We start from the raw sequence: 15,818 nt of genomic DNA on the forward strand, positions 1-15,818 counted from the left end.
TTTATATCAGGTTACAAGCTCCATAGTGTGTAGCTCGTCAGTCAACAAGCTGTGAGGCACAGTCAAACACACTTCTGTGGAAGGTTTTATGGAAGTGTCCAACACCCTTTCAGAAAATACTATTGTTCCTTGTGACAGGTCTACAGCATAGTCTGACACTGCTTGAGAAGAAAGCATTTTCTTATGACAAGATCTTTAGCCCTTTCAGAAAAGACAGCCTTTCCTTCCAACAAAGTCTTTGGCACAGTCCAATACAATTCTTGATGTGGAAAAGACCATCTTCCCGTCCAGCAAGCTGTGAGACACAGTCCAACAAAGCCAGCACACACTTCTTCTTCCCTCATACGACATAGTTTCCTCTCTGACCATGGCGAGGGTCCCTCAGAGAGCGTCCGGGCTGCAGACTAGACCCCACCGAGTTCCTCAGCTGCTTGAGGAGCATCCAGAGCAGTAGCAGCATGAGCAGAAGCAGCAGGAGCAACAGCCCCAGGTACACGCTCAGGTTCCATCCCCAGCCCAGGGCTATGGGCAGCGAGGTGGACGCCACCAAGAACCTCCTCGGTGAGGGCATGGGTCAGCTCTGGAGTCCCCCCTGAACACGTTCAGGATCCTTTAGCGTTTAGAGTGGTGCCGAGGCGTGGTCATGGTTGTCATTTTAGAACGTTAGATCATTGCGGCTGGTTGCTTTGGGAATTTTCTTTCCCTCCATGGTTTTATTTTTCCTTAGATATTCCTGTTGAGTTGTCTCATATCGTTATCTAGAGGAGAAGTGGTCCATAGTGTAGACGTGTGCACTCGTAAAGACAGACTGGGTAAATAGGTGGTAAGCATTCTGTTGCTGGGCTCTGTACTCAGCGCTCGCCGTACAGAGCCAGAACAATGTATCACCGGTGCATACACACACGCAGGCACACACACAGAGCAAGAAGCCCCCCTCACTGCCATTGGCTACCTGTTCACTTGCAGGCAAAGAATCAAATCACAGGCCAGCTTGGAACAGAAAACATGTTTAATCGTCATGTGGTCATTGAAGTGGCAGTTCGACTGAAACATTGTGTAATTAAATTGTCTTAAGACATTTGACATCAGTCTGGTCGTTTTATATCACAGCTTCAGAATGGAAACAATTGTGTTGCCTTTGTGAAGAACTGCCATTCCTTTTTTTAGGACTAGGAGTTCTGATGGCTAAATCTTGCGTGAAATCTTCAAACAGCATTTTCTGAAATGATCATATCTCCCTTAAATGTATCTGTTACACAGCTTTCATCAATTTAAATGGGAGCCCAGGCTTTGAATGGTGGCTTTAAAATCGAGCCAGATGCCAACCATATTTCATAATACATTTATGGCACAGGTGTCTAGATCTGTTTTTCAAACGCCAGGACATTTAATTCAAGCATTCATATACACCTCTTGCATGATGCCTGTATCATTGAAACACCCCCCCCCCCCCCCATTCAATTTAAAAATGGCATCCACAATCTGCCCGTCTTTGTTTAAATGTGCATTCAGCTGCATCTCATGGCTTTAGATGACTATGTCATGATTTTCACAGAGCTTGGTGGCTGAGGACTTTCAGTTAAGTTCCAATATTTGAGTTCATTATTTTGTGGTCTCCTAGCAGATGACATGCTACATACAGCATCATTTGTAACTTAAGTAAAGTAACTCAAACAGGATAGTGGCGAGGAAGTGTGATTACCACTGAAAACAGGTATATAATCACTAATCCAAGTGTTTATTGGACAGATTCAGGTAAGTCCCTCCCAGTTCCATTTAAGAATAATTTTGCAACAGAATCAGCCACAGGAGTTAGTTTATGAACCTGTCTAAATAGGCCATTGAACTTCCATTCTATCACCGTGACATGTAACTAAAAGCATTCCTCTCCAAGTTGAGGGAATCAATGTGGCAAACCAATGGGTGCACAAACTATAAACAGTAACCTATTCATAATACAGAACAAATTACATCTACAGATGGTAAGACATTTCAAAATGTAACTTTAAAAAGGACAAAACGACTAGTTTGAAACACCATGTTACTTTAACCAGACTATTTGCGCTATAACAAAATCAGTGTTACTCAAAATTCTCTGCGAGTTGAAAAAAAAGTACATGTATTCAATAAGGCAGCGTTTCCCCAACTCAGTCCTTGTTTTTGGTTTAACACTACATAGCTAATTCATATAAAGGAACTCAAGCTTTGATTATTTGAATCAGCGGTGTAGTGCCTTGTGGTCCAAAGGACTGCGTTTGGGAAATGCTGCACTAAGGCAAGGGAGCAGTAGTGTTCTGCTGCCCCCAAGAGGCCACAAGACATACAATACTGAGATTTCCCTGATGCCACCCACAAATTGTGATTTGAAACTTTCACTTCAAATTAGAAAGCCATCTTACATGGTGCTACTACCCTGAACTATTTCCAGAATAGTATTAAGTACAATACATTTTAAACAGGAAGGATTAATAACCAAGGGTCTGTGGGAATGGAATTTATTTACAAGAGACATTTACAGAGCGAAATGAGTCATTAATTGTCAACCAATGAATGTCAAGACAGATTTACACGAGACAAGTGATTTAAGATAAAGAAACGAGGCAGACAAACTTTCACAGTATGTCGAGTCAAATGAGCTAGATTTAAGCTTCCAAATTATACTAGAATATCATTACCCAGAATTAGCTTGTGTTATAAAAATAACAAATCAACCACACCCAGACAACCCATATAAAATAAAGTTGTCATAGAAAACCAAACCATGGTTAGTCAGATTTGTCAGGAAATATTCAAAAGTATCTATTAGTTGCAGAGGGGAAAATAAGCTGCAGGTTTATTACAAAGATGCAGAAAGTGAGACTAATCTTTACAGCTTTTAAGCAGTTAAAAACCACTGCAAACATTTGTCTAGTAAGAAAAGAGACATGACATTGCTTGATTAGCGACATTAAAGCCCAGGGCTGCATCAAGCATAAAATAACCATCCTACAGGAATGTACATATAAAATGCACATTTTTTTAAAAATCTAAAAATATTGTCCACGTCCAAGACTGCGGCCATGAGTTCAGTTATTGAAATTCTGGCATTATGAGACGCGCATTAAAAAATAAATATGCACAAAAAAAAAATCATTCCAAAGACAGTTTCATGGGGGGCTCGATGAGAGAGACCTCTTGGTACCTAGAGAGAGAGAAACACTATGGTAGAAACAACCAACATGCTTTCATTCAGACCCACCATTATGTTCTATTTAACAGAAATCTAGAAAATTACCATATGAACAAGTAGCATCCATAGTAGGAAAAACAATAGCTGTGCGTAAGCTTACTGGCTATTTTAGATTAGTCACAACTGGATGCCTAGCAATGGTTTACATTAGCGAAATATGCCAACACAAAAATAAAACCATCTATACGGTGTACTTACTTGGCACACTTGTACTTCTCCCTCACCGACTGCTGTGCATGCGTAGCAGCATTGCGGTACATTTGGTGCAGATCCTCTATGCATGGCATCAGGTCTTCTAAAGAGTTGCCAGTCACCTCTGCCAGAGACTTAGACTGAAATAAAACAAACTGTCAGAAAAATGCACATCATTTCATTCTAATTTAGGGCTAAGATTTCAGTTGACAAAATATATAAATTTGGGAAAAACTTAAATAAAATACTGCAATTGAACACAGGCAGTCAACCCGTCTTTTCAGGGTATGACAATCTCATGCTACGGTTGTTTAAGGAAAATGTTAAGCTTAAACTTCAGTGTGGAAAATAAAGATCAAACACAAGAGACTGCGTGTCAGGGAAGAGCCTGGGAATTGAAAAGCATGGCAACATTGAGGGAAGAGAGTATATTCCCATGGTCAGTAAGCAAACCTGTCAACAGGGGAATAGACTACTTTCAAATATAAATCTTCAAAAGCATACTTAATACAGCACTAACTTCAGCAAGGTGGAAATAGTTTGTGCCAAGTTTAGGTGCAGAATTAAATGTCACACGGACACATGACCATCAGTGACTACTAATTGGTTGATGCACCAAGAACATTAGCAGCTGTAAATCTTGGTTATACAAAGTTCACTCAGTTGTGATAAAGTGAATTAACATAAATGTTATGGCCCATCAATATGAAAGTTTAGGCAGCAAGTGAGACTAAAAAAAGCCTCAATTACTGAAGCCTTCCATATTTACATGAGGTTCAAAAGACCCACAAAAGTTGATTGGACTACTCAGGGAGATAGACAGTGTGAGCCAGTGGCATATATCCTCACAGGGAGAGAATTCCTGTTAGCGGCAGCTACCAAAACCTGGCCTACTGCACCGAGGCAAAGACCTGCTTAAGATTCTACATTTATGCTTTATTTTGAGTGAGGCATCGCGGCCGAACCGGAGGGCCAAGAAACTCCTACCCTGCTAGAACACTTAGCGCAGCTATGCAAACTTACCCATGAGTTTCCTGTTATAGTGTGGTTTGCCAAAACAAAGGCGGCAGCAGCAGTCTGAGAGGGGAGGTACTTCAGGAATGGGTCCGAGTCTACTAGACTGAGCTCCCCTAGGAACTAAGGAAACAAAGACATTTAAGACAAAAAAATCTAATATCTATAGAACAATTTCAACCTTGACAACCTCTATGGATTTTTTTGTTCACTGTTGAAGTGATATCCCAAGAATAAATTGATTGTAGTACACACTAAAGGGTAAAAAAAAAAAAAAGATTGGCAAAAAAGTATAGACAACGGCAAACATCAGGGAGTAGGGCACTCAAGGAGTTGGTCTGATAAGGACTGATGAGATCAGCCCCCCCCCCCCCCTGTTTGAGATAGAGAACAAAAGAGTGAAGGCCCACCCTCCCACTTGTGCCATGTTGTGATACCTGGACCACCTATTGAGATGTGCCTTTTGTTAAGTAAATCAAGTATTAAATGAAGTGAAACAGATTAGAGTAGGACTTTAAATTACAAGCTGTGAACACCACTACAATGTGTAGTCTACTCACCCTTGACAAGCTCTCCACCTTGTTGCTGACAGGCTGGGTGAGAAAGTACTGGGTGAGAAACTGGTTGATGGTGGGAGAAGCCAAATCAAAGGAGAGCACTTTAAGCACCAGATGCTCCATTCGCAACACTTGCTTTTTTGTGTAGGTGTCATCCGTGATATAAACGAACTCTGCCACCTCTGGGGGGTAGATCTCTTCAAACTTCCTGCATTTGAATGAAAACCAGTGAGTGATCAAAGCACACATTGCTTAGCTTGACACAATCAAGTAAAGGAGTACTTCATCTCTAGGGTTGAATTTCATTTGAAGTTTAATTAGTCAGATGTTAATGGAAATATTTTCTATTAATTTGGGAGAGAGGCCTAATACAGCGGGTTCTACACAACATATAGAAAAAAACGTGGTTCACACGGCACACAAAAAGGTGAACAATCCCTATAAGGATGCTGTGGGGTTGACAACACTTACGAGGCCAACAGCATGGCGGCGGTTCCGACCAACTGCAGCTTCCCCCGCAGGACTGACATGGAAGACAGGAAACGGTCAATGTAGTTCACAGCAAGGTATAGAGTCTCGTTCTGGAGCTTGTACTCCTCACCAACCTCCACCAGCCAGTCAACAAGGATAGCCCGCATGCTGTAGGTTATGTCTGGCTGCTTTTTCATGTAGCCTGCTTTTGGTCTGGACTTAACCTAGGGACAAGAGCACAAAAGGACAACTCTGTAGTCATTGTTCAGTGATTTGTGTGACAACTGAATAATGAATGGGTTTGCTCACCTCCATTTCCCTGAGATGCGCATGTATTTCTGAAGCATACTCTGTTGCCGCATTCATGTGAACTTGCTTCTCTTCCCCTTCAATAACTGACATATCCATGGGACAATCTATATAGAGAGTTGGAAAATGTGACTTTCTAATCTATAGACACATTAAACTTCAACATGAGCACCTCCGTGTTATAAAGGGTAAAGGGACATTTTCAATAATTTGGCCAGGTGTATTACAAATACTCACCACCAAAACTAAGATCCATGTTAGACACACATGTGACAGGTATGTCAAGAGAAGCCAGAGGCTGCCTGAGACAGGTAACTGTGGGGTTCAGTTTCAGGGGGTACATTTCTATGGAAGGGTTGGCTTTCAAGAACACCATTTTCCTGGAGAAAGCCGAATCTGGCTCATCCAGGTGAATCTGAAAAGCTGGCGGCTTGGCACCCAGCTTCTCTGCATAACTTCTAGGTACTTCACTTTCATGTTTGCAGGACAGCAACTGAAATGAAAGGTTAAATATTTCAGTGCCCATGGCTTCAACATTGAGTCAGTTCCATCTAGCCATGTCATGCTAATTAATAAATAATTTGATGAAATGGGAAGAAAGGAATGAGAAAGCAAGTTGGCCATCCCAATGTTTAACAAGACGTTGACCGCATAAAATGGCGGACTACTTAGGAGGGTACCTAGCTAGTTAGCGGACATTAACAATACAAACTTTGAATATCGTAAGGTGAATATGAAATAAATAGATGTAAATTAAACTACTCTTGGCAGTGAAAATATGACCTAATATTATGTGTTGTCCTAAGGTGATCATTTCTGGTAGGTAACAACCTAGCTCAATCTACATGCCAATTATGATAGCTAGGCAACAAGTGTTTGTATAGCGTTCGCTGGCTTGTGGCTAGCTAGAAATTACTAACCTGTGTTGTGTTTTGAGGATTGCTGCATTGATTGTTTTGCAAACCTCCCAGAACTGTTCTCTGTTGGGCTTTGGGGACAATGTTCTCCTGGTTGTCTGCCCGGTTTTTGATTGGACCCCTCAGTCTGGACAGCATATTTTCTTGGTTTTGGTATTCTGGCAGCGGAACGTCAACCGCGCTTCCTTGTCCTTGGTTTGATCCCGACATGTTATTCTCAGTTTCTGGCTCAAACAAGTCACTGCAGAAACGTCCACTTTGCTACAAAGAAAATAAAAACTTGGTAAATAAATACTGCAATGAATATAAAAACGAACTTACAAATTGTACAAGATAGCACAAAGAGGCTACATGTGTTAGCAAGCTAGCTACAGTAGCATAAGATATCGCACAGACAAGTCTGGGGTGTTGAGATGGCAACAACGTAATTCTGAGCTGCAAATTTAAAACCCTACTCAACGTTGAGACAAAATCATCTTCTGCATGAAAACCGACATTAGCTCGCCATGCTGTTTGACTAAATCCAATAAATGTAGCTAACCACCATGCAACCTTTACCTAGATAGTGTCCCTTGTCCTCTGAAAATATATATTAATGCAGAAAAGTTGCTTGTTCTGAGTTCAAGTAGCCCGCGACTATTGAAACGGCCAATCGCAACCGAAGGCGAAAATTACGTCACGAATCTACGGCGGCTGATATAACTCAGATTTAATGTGTCCGAGAATAAGCAGGCCGTTGCGATTTCGGCATGTATGGACAATGAAAGAGTCAAAGGTACATTTTTCATAATTTGAATTAATATAATATCGTACAAACAATTATGATCTCTCTGAGAGCACCGCAAAGTCTTGTTACACTCATTTATGCTATACACAGAGATAACCTCACCCCATGACAAATAAACCACACATGATTTAAATACTCTAGTTAGTCTAAATACTTAAATAGAAATATAACTGCCAAACATGAAGGATGGTGTGTTCAAGTGCCAACCTATAAAACAAAAAATATAAGTGAATATACAGTGCATTCAGAAAGTATTCAGACCCCTTGACTCTTACACATTCTATTCAAAAATGGATTAAAATGTTTGTTTTCCCCCCTCATCAATCTACACACAATATCCCATAATGACAAAGCAAAAAAAATGTTTGGGGGAATTTTTTCTAATGAAATATCACATTTACCTAAGTATTCAGACTCTTTACTTAGTACTTTGTTGAAGCACAGGGGTTAGGCTACCTGGGGCGGCAGGTAGCCTAGTGGTTAGCAAGTAGCCTAGCCTAGTGGTTAGAGCGTTGGACTTTTAACCAAAAGGTCGCAAGATTGAAGAGATGTCAAGGTAAAAATCTGTCGTTCTGAACAAGGCAGTTAACCCACTATTCCTAGGCCGTCATTGAAAATAAGAATTTGTTCTTAACTGACTTGCCTAGTCAAATAAAACACTTTTTTTTAAAAGCACCTTTGGCAGCAATTACAGCCTTGATAATGACACTACAAGCTTGGCACGGATTTTCTCCCATTCTTCTCTGCAGATCCTCTCAAGCTCAGGCCAGGTTGGATGGGGAGTGTCACTGCACAGCTATCTTCAGGTCACTCCAGAAATGTTTGATTCGGTTCAAGGGACAAGTCTGGTCTCTCAAGGACATTCAAAGACTTGTCCCGAAGCCTAGGGTCATTGTCCTGTTAGAAGGTTAACCGTCGCCCCAGTCTGAGGTCCTGAGCGCTCTGGAGCAGCTTTTCATCAAGGATATCTCAGTACTTTGCTCTGTACATCTTTCCCTCGATCTCCCTGCCGCTAAAAAACATCCCCATAGCATGATACTGCCACCACCATGCTTCACCGTAGGGATGGTGCCAGGTTTCCTCCTGACGTGACACTTGGCAATCAGGCCAAATAGTTCAATCTTGGTTTCATCTGATCAGAGAATATTGTTTCTCATGGTCTGAGTCTTAAGGTGCCTTTTGGCAAACTCCAAGTGGGCTGTCATGTGCCTTTTACTGACGAGTGGCTTCCATCTGGCCACTCTACCATAAAAGCCTGATTGGTGGAGAGCTGCAAAGATGATTGTCCTTCTGAAAGGTTCTCCCATCTCCACAGAGGATCTCTGGAGCTCTGTCAGAGTTACCATCAAGTTCTTGGTTACCTCCCTGACTGAGGCCCTTCTCCCCCGATTGCTCAGTTTGACTGGGTGGCCAGCTCTAGGAAGAGTCTTAGTGGTTCCAAACTTCTTCCATTTAAGAATGATGGAGGCCACTGTGTTCTTGGGGACCGTCAATGTTCCAGGCATTTATTTTTTGGTACACTTCCCCAGATCTCTGCCTCAACACAATCCTGTCTGGGAGCATTATGGACAATTCCTTTGACCTCATGGCTTGGTTTTTGCTCTGACATGCTCTGTCAACTGTGGGATCTTATATAGACAGGTGTGTGCCTTTCCAAGTCATGTCCAATCAATTGAATTTACGACAGGTGGACTCCATTCAAGTTGTAGAAACATCTCAAGGATGATCAATGGAAACAGGATGCACCTGAGATCAAATTTGAGTCTCATAGCAAAGGGTCTGAATACTTACATAATTAAGGTATTTATTTATTTTCATACATTTGCAAACATTTCTAAAAACCTGTTTTCGCTTTGTCATTATGGGGTAGTATGTAGATTGATGAGGGAAAAAACTATTTGACTCCATTTTAGAATAAGGCTATAATAACATAACAAAATGTGGAAAAAGGAAAGGGGTCTGAATATTTTCCAATGCACTGTATATAGCTAGGCCAACAGAATATGGCGTTCGACATAAAGAATTCAGATTATGTAACATAATTCTAGTATCTTACACACAAAAAAAAGACACAGCTGGAAAGTAAACGCTGTACTCTAAACAAAACAAAAGCTATTACAAATGGAGTGTAAAAGTTTGCATCCTCTTTGCTCAAGTTTGAAATTATGCCTCATTGAAGAAATTCATCAAAGAATCCAAATCGTAGTTATCCAAAACTTCCAGCAGCAATGACACCTTTGTCTTCACATTCTGTCCTTTGAATTTGAATTTGTCGATGAAGAGGTCCGTTATCATACCTGGGGAAACAGAAGAACACACACAAGTTACTGTCATGGTAGTTTTGCATAACCATACTGTCAAATTAGTTTTGCACCCAGGATATAAGGATCATTGGCAAGCTAGGCTACTGTGATAGCTGAAAATGTCATTTGTTTTTAATTCTACTGAAACAAGAATTTTAGAGCAATATTTATATACCATAAAGTCTTTCCAGGTGAGCTGGTTGTTTCTTGTATTCCTCTAGCAGATAGGCAGACTCGTCTAGAATGTTACGATATTCAGGAATGAGGAAGTCCGCATTCCCCTCGTGAACCTGAAGCTCCTACAAAACACACACACACAGTGAAATTTGAGCAAGTGTTGCAATATTAAAGTAGTTTAAATTATTTTTTATTTTTTGCAACACTGGCACTTACTTTTAATGCGTCAATCAGCTGAACCTTTTTGGCCAATAGCAGCTGATACTCAAGCTTCGGATGAATCATCTTGAGTGTGTGGCCCACTGAATCGTCATTGATATCTGGAATTTAGAGCCGCAAATAAAATTGTGAGATAAGATAATATATGTTTTATTTCATGAACAGACATAACCGTTTCACTCCATTGTCGATAACTAACTAGTAGCCTAAAAACAGATCAAATGTAACTAGCTAAAGACCTACCATAAGAAATATCGAGATTGTTTTTTCTTTTGGTGGCTTCTTTGGAGAGGACATCCTTCAGTATGGAGATGGTGGAAATGTTGTCAGACTTGAAGTGGCCTTCCCCTTTACTAAAATGACAAAAGGGTTACATTTAAATGACAAAGGGGTTACATTGGTTACATTTACTTGGAAAACTAAACCAAGAACCCAAAGAGGATAAATTAAGTTGTATTGAATTTAATTCCTAACCAGTACGTGGCTTCCAGCTGCGTTCCAAGGAAAGTGTTCTGGAAGTAGAAGGTGATATTCTCCCCTGCTGGAGTCTTCTCTGGGACCTCTGGCAAGCAGAAGAGGACCCAGGAGTGGATCTCTGCAAAGCTGAATTGGCCAACTAGACTCAAAGTGTTCATGGGTCTGTTTGGGGGGATGGAGAGAAAAAGGGAGAGAATGAAAGAAGACAAAAAAGAGGGAAATTGAACACTGTCTTTCTTTCAGTATCCTTATCCTTACCTGTCCTGTTCAATGGTGTGAGTTCTCTGGTGAAGGGACAGAGGTTTGATGAGGTACTGGCGGACCTGACAGGTCTTGGGCTGCAGGCGTGGGGTGATGTAGGCCTGTAGGGTGCCGTATTGGCCCTCAATAGACCTCACCTGGAGAAGGGAGAAGATGATGTTACACAAGTCATGAGAACACACAGCAGTGTTGCCCATAGCATTGCAGAGGCAGGTGAGACTGGGTGGGAACTGGAGACTTAGAGTGGTACTTCTATTGGTTGCAATTGACAATTTATTATGAATTGCCATGAGTACAATTCTAAATAAATTGTTATTGGGCTAAAATCAGTAAGAACTGACTAAAACATACTCTTTAAAAAATCTCTCACCTTCAGCTCAAGCCGTGTAGTATTTGCTTGGCATCTGTACGTAACGAGGAGAAAATTGCCTTTTGGCTGCTGGAACAGAAGACATAATTAGTGCCTTGAGGAATCTAAAGCATTCACTTGTATTATTTGTATGCTCTCTGTACTAGGACATCTCACCTCTGAATCACATTCGCTGAAACTCACGACAGCAGAGTTCTTGTCGACATCCAGCAGATCAATTGGTACATCACTCTGTAAAGAAAACAATATTAATGTTACAATCCATGACAGAAATATCCACAAGTCATTGCATATTTGTATAATTAGCAGATCTCTCTCATGCAATAAAAACATACACATTTCTCTTTCGTGTTCAATACAGAACATAAATACAGAGTCAAGTTAATTTGTTTCACCTGCAGCAGCAGATTGTCGATGGCCGTCTGCACTTCCAGGGTCAGGCTGTAGCTGGCGTCATCCTGACACAGGGTGAACTTGTCGTTGACGCTGAACACGGGCATGGCAGAGACCGCCGTACTAGACTGCGCGGTTTGCTGGTACTTCTCACGGCCCTGAACGACCTTCATCTGCAGTTGGTCTAGCTCTGCCCTGAGGGGGACAAGTGCTGTGGGTTCATACTGGGAAAATTACAACAGACAGCATCATTCCTCATATTTAAGTTAGCTAAATTTTTGCTAAACACAGGACTTTACTTTGGCTGTTGAATTAACCTTGCCAACACTGAGTTTTGCTTACAAAGTTCCATTGATATATATTGCAAATGCAGGTGACAACAACAACTGTCCACAAGTATACCTGAGAGCTGCCACTTTGCTCTGGGTCTCCCGACTCATCTTGACTTCATCTCCAGGGCCTGCCTCTGCCTGCTGGGGCTCTGTAGTCAGCCCTGTCACCCATCCTGGACACACACATATTATTTCAAGTCGCTCACAACTTTGTATCTCCTATAGAGCAGCAAACAGTCAGCGGACATTCGTTTTTCTCGCTAGTGTTTTTTTTTGTATAGCTCTTGTGCATAAAACCCTCTCCTTTTGTTGATAGCTCACCTGTGTATGTGGCGGTCAGAACCTCGTCATAAGACTCCTTCCCAACACAGCCACCCTGGATAGAGGTGACGCTCTCCAATAACACCTGGTGGACAAGACATGGATTTCTACAATATTCTCTCAACTTTGGGACAGAAAGTTTGTTATTTATTTGAAAACAAAAATACATTTCTATCACCCTTGATTAAAATAAATGTATTTTTCCCACTGAATTTCAGATGATATGTACAACGCCAGTAGAATGTGGCATAAAATAATGAAAAATATTATTTGTGGACTTACATGCTCAAAGCGCAATGTGGGCTCATTGGAGCTGTCAAACCCATATACCTCCACTGTCCCATCATCCCTGCCAACAAGGATGTCTTTCACCCCGTCACCCAGGATATCATACGTGTCGATGCACAAAACACCTAGTAGAAACAGCCATAGAAGAAGAAAATGTGGAATAAGCTCAATGAATGGAATGATGCTATATGATTGAATGATGTCTAACATGGTAAGTCAATGTTAATAACATTCTTACAATATACAATGATAATACATGTGCTAATTGTGTTTCAGTGCATAGGTACTCTGACTCTCTGACAGATGAAACATATACTAGTTTTCATCTTCATTAACAGTACTGTACCTCCTTTCTTTTTCTCATTATCAATCTCCCATTTAGAAGAGGAAGAGGAATCAGTTATCCTAATCAGTCCCAGTTTGCCATCCACAGTTCCATAGAGAATGTCTTCGCCATTAGTCCCTAAAGCAGACGGTGGGGTAGAAGTAGACCAGTTTGCTGTAAGTACAGGGATGTGTGAAATGTACATTTGAGTTCAGTATAAGGATTTTATACTCGCCTCCATCTCGATTGTATAGCTCCAAAACTGAGGGAGGACCAGGGACTTCAATATCATACACAAGCTCAGATCCCTATGGGCAAGAAAACACAAACTCACTGAAGTACTCGTTGAAGTACTTATATACTCATACTGCAGTACTCACAAACAATTTCCATTCACCTGCAACACTCTGAGAACTCGGTCTTGACATGCCAACACAGGGACAATGCGGCCCAAGTTCTCAGCAGGCAAGCACACAATGTCATTAATTTTGTCTCCAGACAGGTAGTAGTCTTGATCCTTGCAGTCACAGTAGTGGTTGTAGATGTAACTCGCACACACAAAAAGGTCTGCTCCTGAAACGTGCCTGAAAAACACATTGTAGGCATGAAAGAAAACACACATTGTAATATAAAGCAGCACAAAACACACCCACAATTCCCCTTATTTATAAACAGATTAAAGAATGCTCCAAGTCTCTTTAAAAATTAAAGCTAGACTATACTCTCTCAAAACCGTACTCCCAAGTCTTGTTCGTCACTGTTGACAAACATGTGTAGAAGGCTTGGAACCAAGGCCAGATAACCCATAATTCACATCAAAAAGTTAAAACTCACATGGCATTGATGCTTTCTGTAAGGTTGGCCTCAAAGGACAGGAACTGTTTGCCTTTCTTGGTATATCCCTTCACTTCCGAGCCAGCACACACAAAGATCTTCTCCTGTGGGGTTCCAAGAGCCCCACCAAGGTCCAGCCTTGTTATCTTCTGCCCTGGCAAAGTCTTGAACACAGGCTGGAAAAGACAGGTACAATCAACGTTCATGGAATGAAACTTTATTTATTCATTACACAATGACAAGGGAAACTTGTCTATTAGAGGGCACAGTACCCATGCCATCGAACCGCACAGGGTCAGCTGCAGAGAAGCTTTCCTGGTGCAGATAGGGATTAAGCTAAGTGCCTTGTTCCTGTGCACAACGGCAGTAGGTATTCATATGAAGTCCATGAAAGCGGCTGTATTCTGCTAGCCTTTGGTGCCAGTCTGGCTCTGATTTAGCCAACGGTGATTAATGAGTAGGCTCCAAAAAAAAGACTGGCACCCAGGAGAGTATTTCAATGTTGTTAAATATGTAAGACCCAATACCTACCACAGCTTCTCCTTTTTTCATCCCAAAACAAGTTATCACACCATCATGATCAGCAACAGCAACCTGAGACACACAAAACGACATTTCTAACTCAAGAGTACTTGGGACATTGGAATATGATATTTGAACAACACACAAGGTCTATTTATGGGTCACCTCTAATAATGCACATTCACATTACAGTACCTTTTGGGTTGCTTTGCGTCCCAAGGCAGGGAGGAGCCTCATGGTTTTCTGAGATATCACACCAACCTGTGTCGATGAATGTGACAGCCAGAGTCAGTCAGTATCACGAGTCATCCAGTTACTTAAGGTAAAATTGGCAGAGTACAACAACAAAAATCAAGCTGTTCAACTCTTTTTCCATTCAGGCTACTATTTAGCCATAACATTAGTGACATGATCAGGGGTCGAAATATAGGAAAAATCTACCCCGTTGAATTATCTAGCAAAACATGCAATCCAGTTACCTGTAGATAATCAATTCGGTTGAGGTTTATCTCCATGATGTTCTTGGTTTGATGTGAGTGTTTGGTCAGCAAAAACAAGTATGCAATTCAATTGATTAGCTCGCTATCTAATAACGTTCGCTTAATTATCCAAAAGGTGTCTGTCCAGTAACGTTAACCGTTTACAATCAACAACAACAAAAAATCTGACCGGCGTTACAGGTATCTAAATCAACGTTAGCTAACTAATAAAGATAGCTGGCTAACATGCGAGGTGAACAAAGAGCATTTTGTCAGATTGGGATTATTCTGTAATAGGGATTAGCCTCGTTGGCTAATTTAGCTGTCTCGCTAAAACTGTAGTCAGAATGCACGTTGCATACTCTGACGTATTAGTATATTCTATATAGCCGCCACATCGTTGTTTGATTTAGATCAACCATAACGTTAGCTAGTTTATCGACATTATAGGAGTCAGAAAATTAAGGTTGTCGAAATAACTAGCATCCGATTCTTCTGCGCGCACACTGGACCCGTTACCATGGACAACGTTGTTCGTTTGAAGAAGCTTCAATATCATTGGGTGATGGTGATTGTGGTGTGATTCAAGCTAGATTCTGAATGGTTTAGCAGTTCCAGTATTTTTGTCTTCCTGGATAGTAGAAAGTGGCCATCCTCTAAGAACCAAACCAATAAAATCACCAATGCTCCAAAAATGAGTCAAAGAATACTAATTGATACGAATCATGTTTATATTAGTGAATATGGAGGTTATAAATCTCATTCAACAAGGTCATTTCTTTCATTTTTTGATTGAATAGAATGGAGAAATTTATTCCAGCTATACAAACATCTTTTCTCTACAAGTTAAATAAAGCCATTTAACATGGGTGTGCACTGAATCGGAAAACTATAGGGATATTAGCCACAAATCAGTTAAATTGAACCTGAATTTAAATAGATTTTCAATTAGAAAACCTATAAAAAATGCTAATCTAAACTTGAATTTGAAACCAGCGTAGTCCTTCCTTCCCATTTACTGCATAACATGTGCTTTGTGCA

At 40.9% G+C, this 15,818-nt stretch overlaps 2 protein-coding genes across 4 annotated transcripts; both read right to left on the minus strand.

Annotated features, from left to right (window-relative positions):
• Window positions 1-2,479: 2,479 nt before the first annotated feature.
• Window positions 2,480-7,364, minus strand: LOC109864859 (cyclin-A2). 2 transcript variants are annotated; one of them, XM_020452874.2, is made up of 9 exons: window positions 7,248-7,364; window positions 6,693-6,950; window positions 6,010-6,265; window positions 5,773-5,879; window positions 5,464-5,687; window positions 4,996-5,200; window positions 4,445-4,558; window positions 3,428-3,561; window positions 2,480-3,181 (listed from the first exon to the last, which is right to left on the minus strand). In XM_020452874.2, exons 2-9 carry the CDS (start codon window positions 6,897-6,899, stop codon window positions 3,130-3,132), a joined length of 1,299 nt encoding a protein of 432 aa, XP_020308463.1. In that variant the 5' UTR covers window positions 6,900-6,950; window positions 7,248-7,364; the 3' UTR covers window positions 2,480-3,129. The 2 variants fall into 2 exon arrangements, with proteins under 2 accessions (XP_020308463.1, XP_031653664.1); XM_031797804.1 differs by having other exon boundaries at window positions 2,700-3,181; window positions 7,150-7,249.
• A 1,890-nt stretch (window positions 7,365-9,254) lies between these two features.
• bbs7 (Bardet-Biedl syndrome 7) lies at window positions 9,255-15,379 on the minus strand. 2 transcript variants are annotated; one of them, XM_020452876.2, is made up of 19 exons: window positions 14,778-15,379; window positions 14,494-14,559; window positions 14,308-14,370; window positions 13,777-13,952; window positions 13,340-13,526; window positions 13,178-13,250; window positions 12,964-13,080; window positions 12,612-12,742; window positions 12,330-12,414; window positions 12,079-12,181; window positions 11,679-11,871; window positions 11,440-11,514; window positions 11,284-11,349; window positions 10,911-11,050; window positions 10,650-10,814; window positions 10,419-10,528; window positions 10,173-10,276; window positions 9,955-10,078; window positions 9,255-9,773 (listed from the first exon to the last, which is right to left on the minus strand). In XM_020452876.2, the coding sequence occupies exons 1-19, from the start codon at window positions 14,811-14,813 to the stop codon at window positions 9,640-9,642; spliced, it is 2,148 nt and encodes a 715-aa protein (XP_020308465.1). In that variant the 5' UTR covers window positions 14,814-15,379; the 3' UTR covers window positions 9,255-9,639. The 2 variants fall into 2 exon arrangements, with proteins under 2 accessions (XP_020308465.1, XP_020308464.1); XM_020452875.2 differs by having other exon boundaries at window positions 11,284-11,352; window positions 14,778-15,351.
• Between the last annotated feature and the right edge of the window lie 439 nt (window positions 15,380-15,818).

Source organism: Oncorhynchus kisutch, linkage group LG19 (assembly GCF_002021735.2).
Source record: "Oncorhynchus kisutch isolate 150728-3 linkage group LG19, Okis_V2, whole genome shotgun sequence".
Classification (NCBI taxonomy): domain Eukaryota; kingdom Metazoa; phylum Chordata; class Actinopteri; order Salmoniformes; family Salmonidae; genus Oncorhynchus; species Oncorhynchus kisutch.

Bases quoted from the DNA above. Each gene is read 5' to 3' on its own strand.
- LOC109864859 (XM_020452874.2), bottom strand. From the start codon at position 6,899: ATGTCGGGATCAAACCAAGGACAAGGAAGCGCGGTTGACGTTCCGCTG. The intron at 5,880-6,009 runs GTGAGTATTTGT...CTCTCTATATAG, and splicing joins CATGGATCTTAGTTTTGGTG to ATTGTCCCATGGATATGTCA. The intron at 3,182-3,427 runs GTAAGTACACCG...CTCTCTCTCTAG, and splicing joins GAGAAGTACAAGTGTGCCAA to GTACCAAGAGGTCTCTCTCA.
- bbs7 (XM_020452875.2), bottom strand. From the start codon at position 14,813: ATGGAGATAAACCTCAACCGAATTGATTATCTACAG. The intron at 11,872-12,078 runs GTATACTTGTGG...TGTCCCCCTCAG, and splicing joins AGCAAAGTGGCAGCTCTCAG to GGCAGAGCTAGACCAACTGC. The intron at 10,529-10,649 runs GTTAGGAATTAA...TTGTCATTTTAG, and splicing joins CAGCTGGAAGCCACGTACTG to TAAAGGGGAAGGCCACTTCA.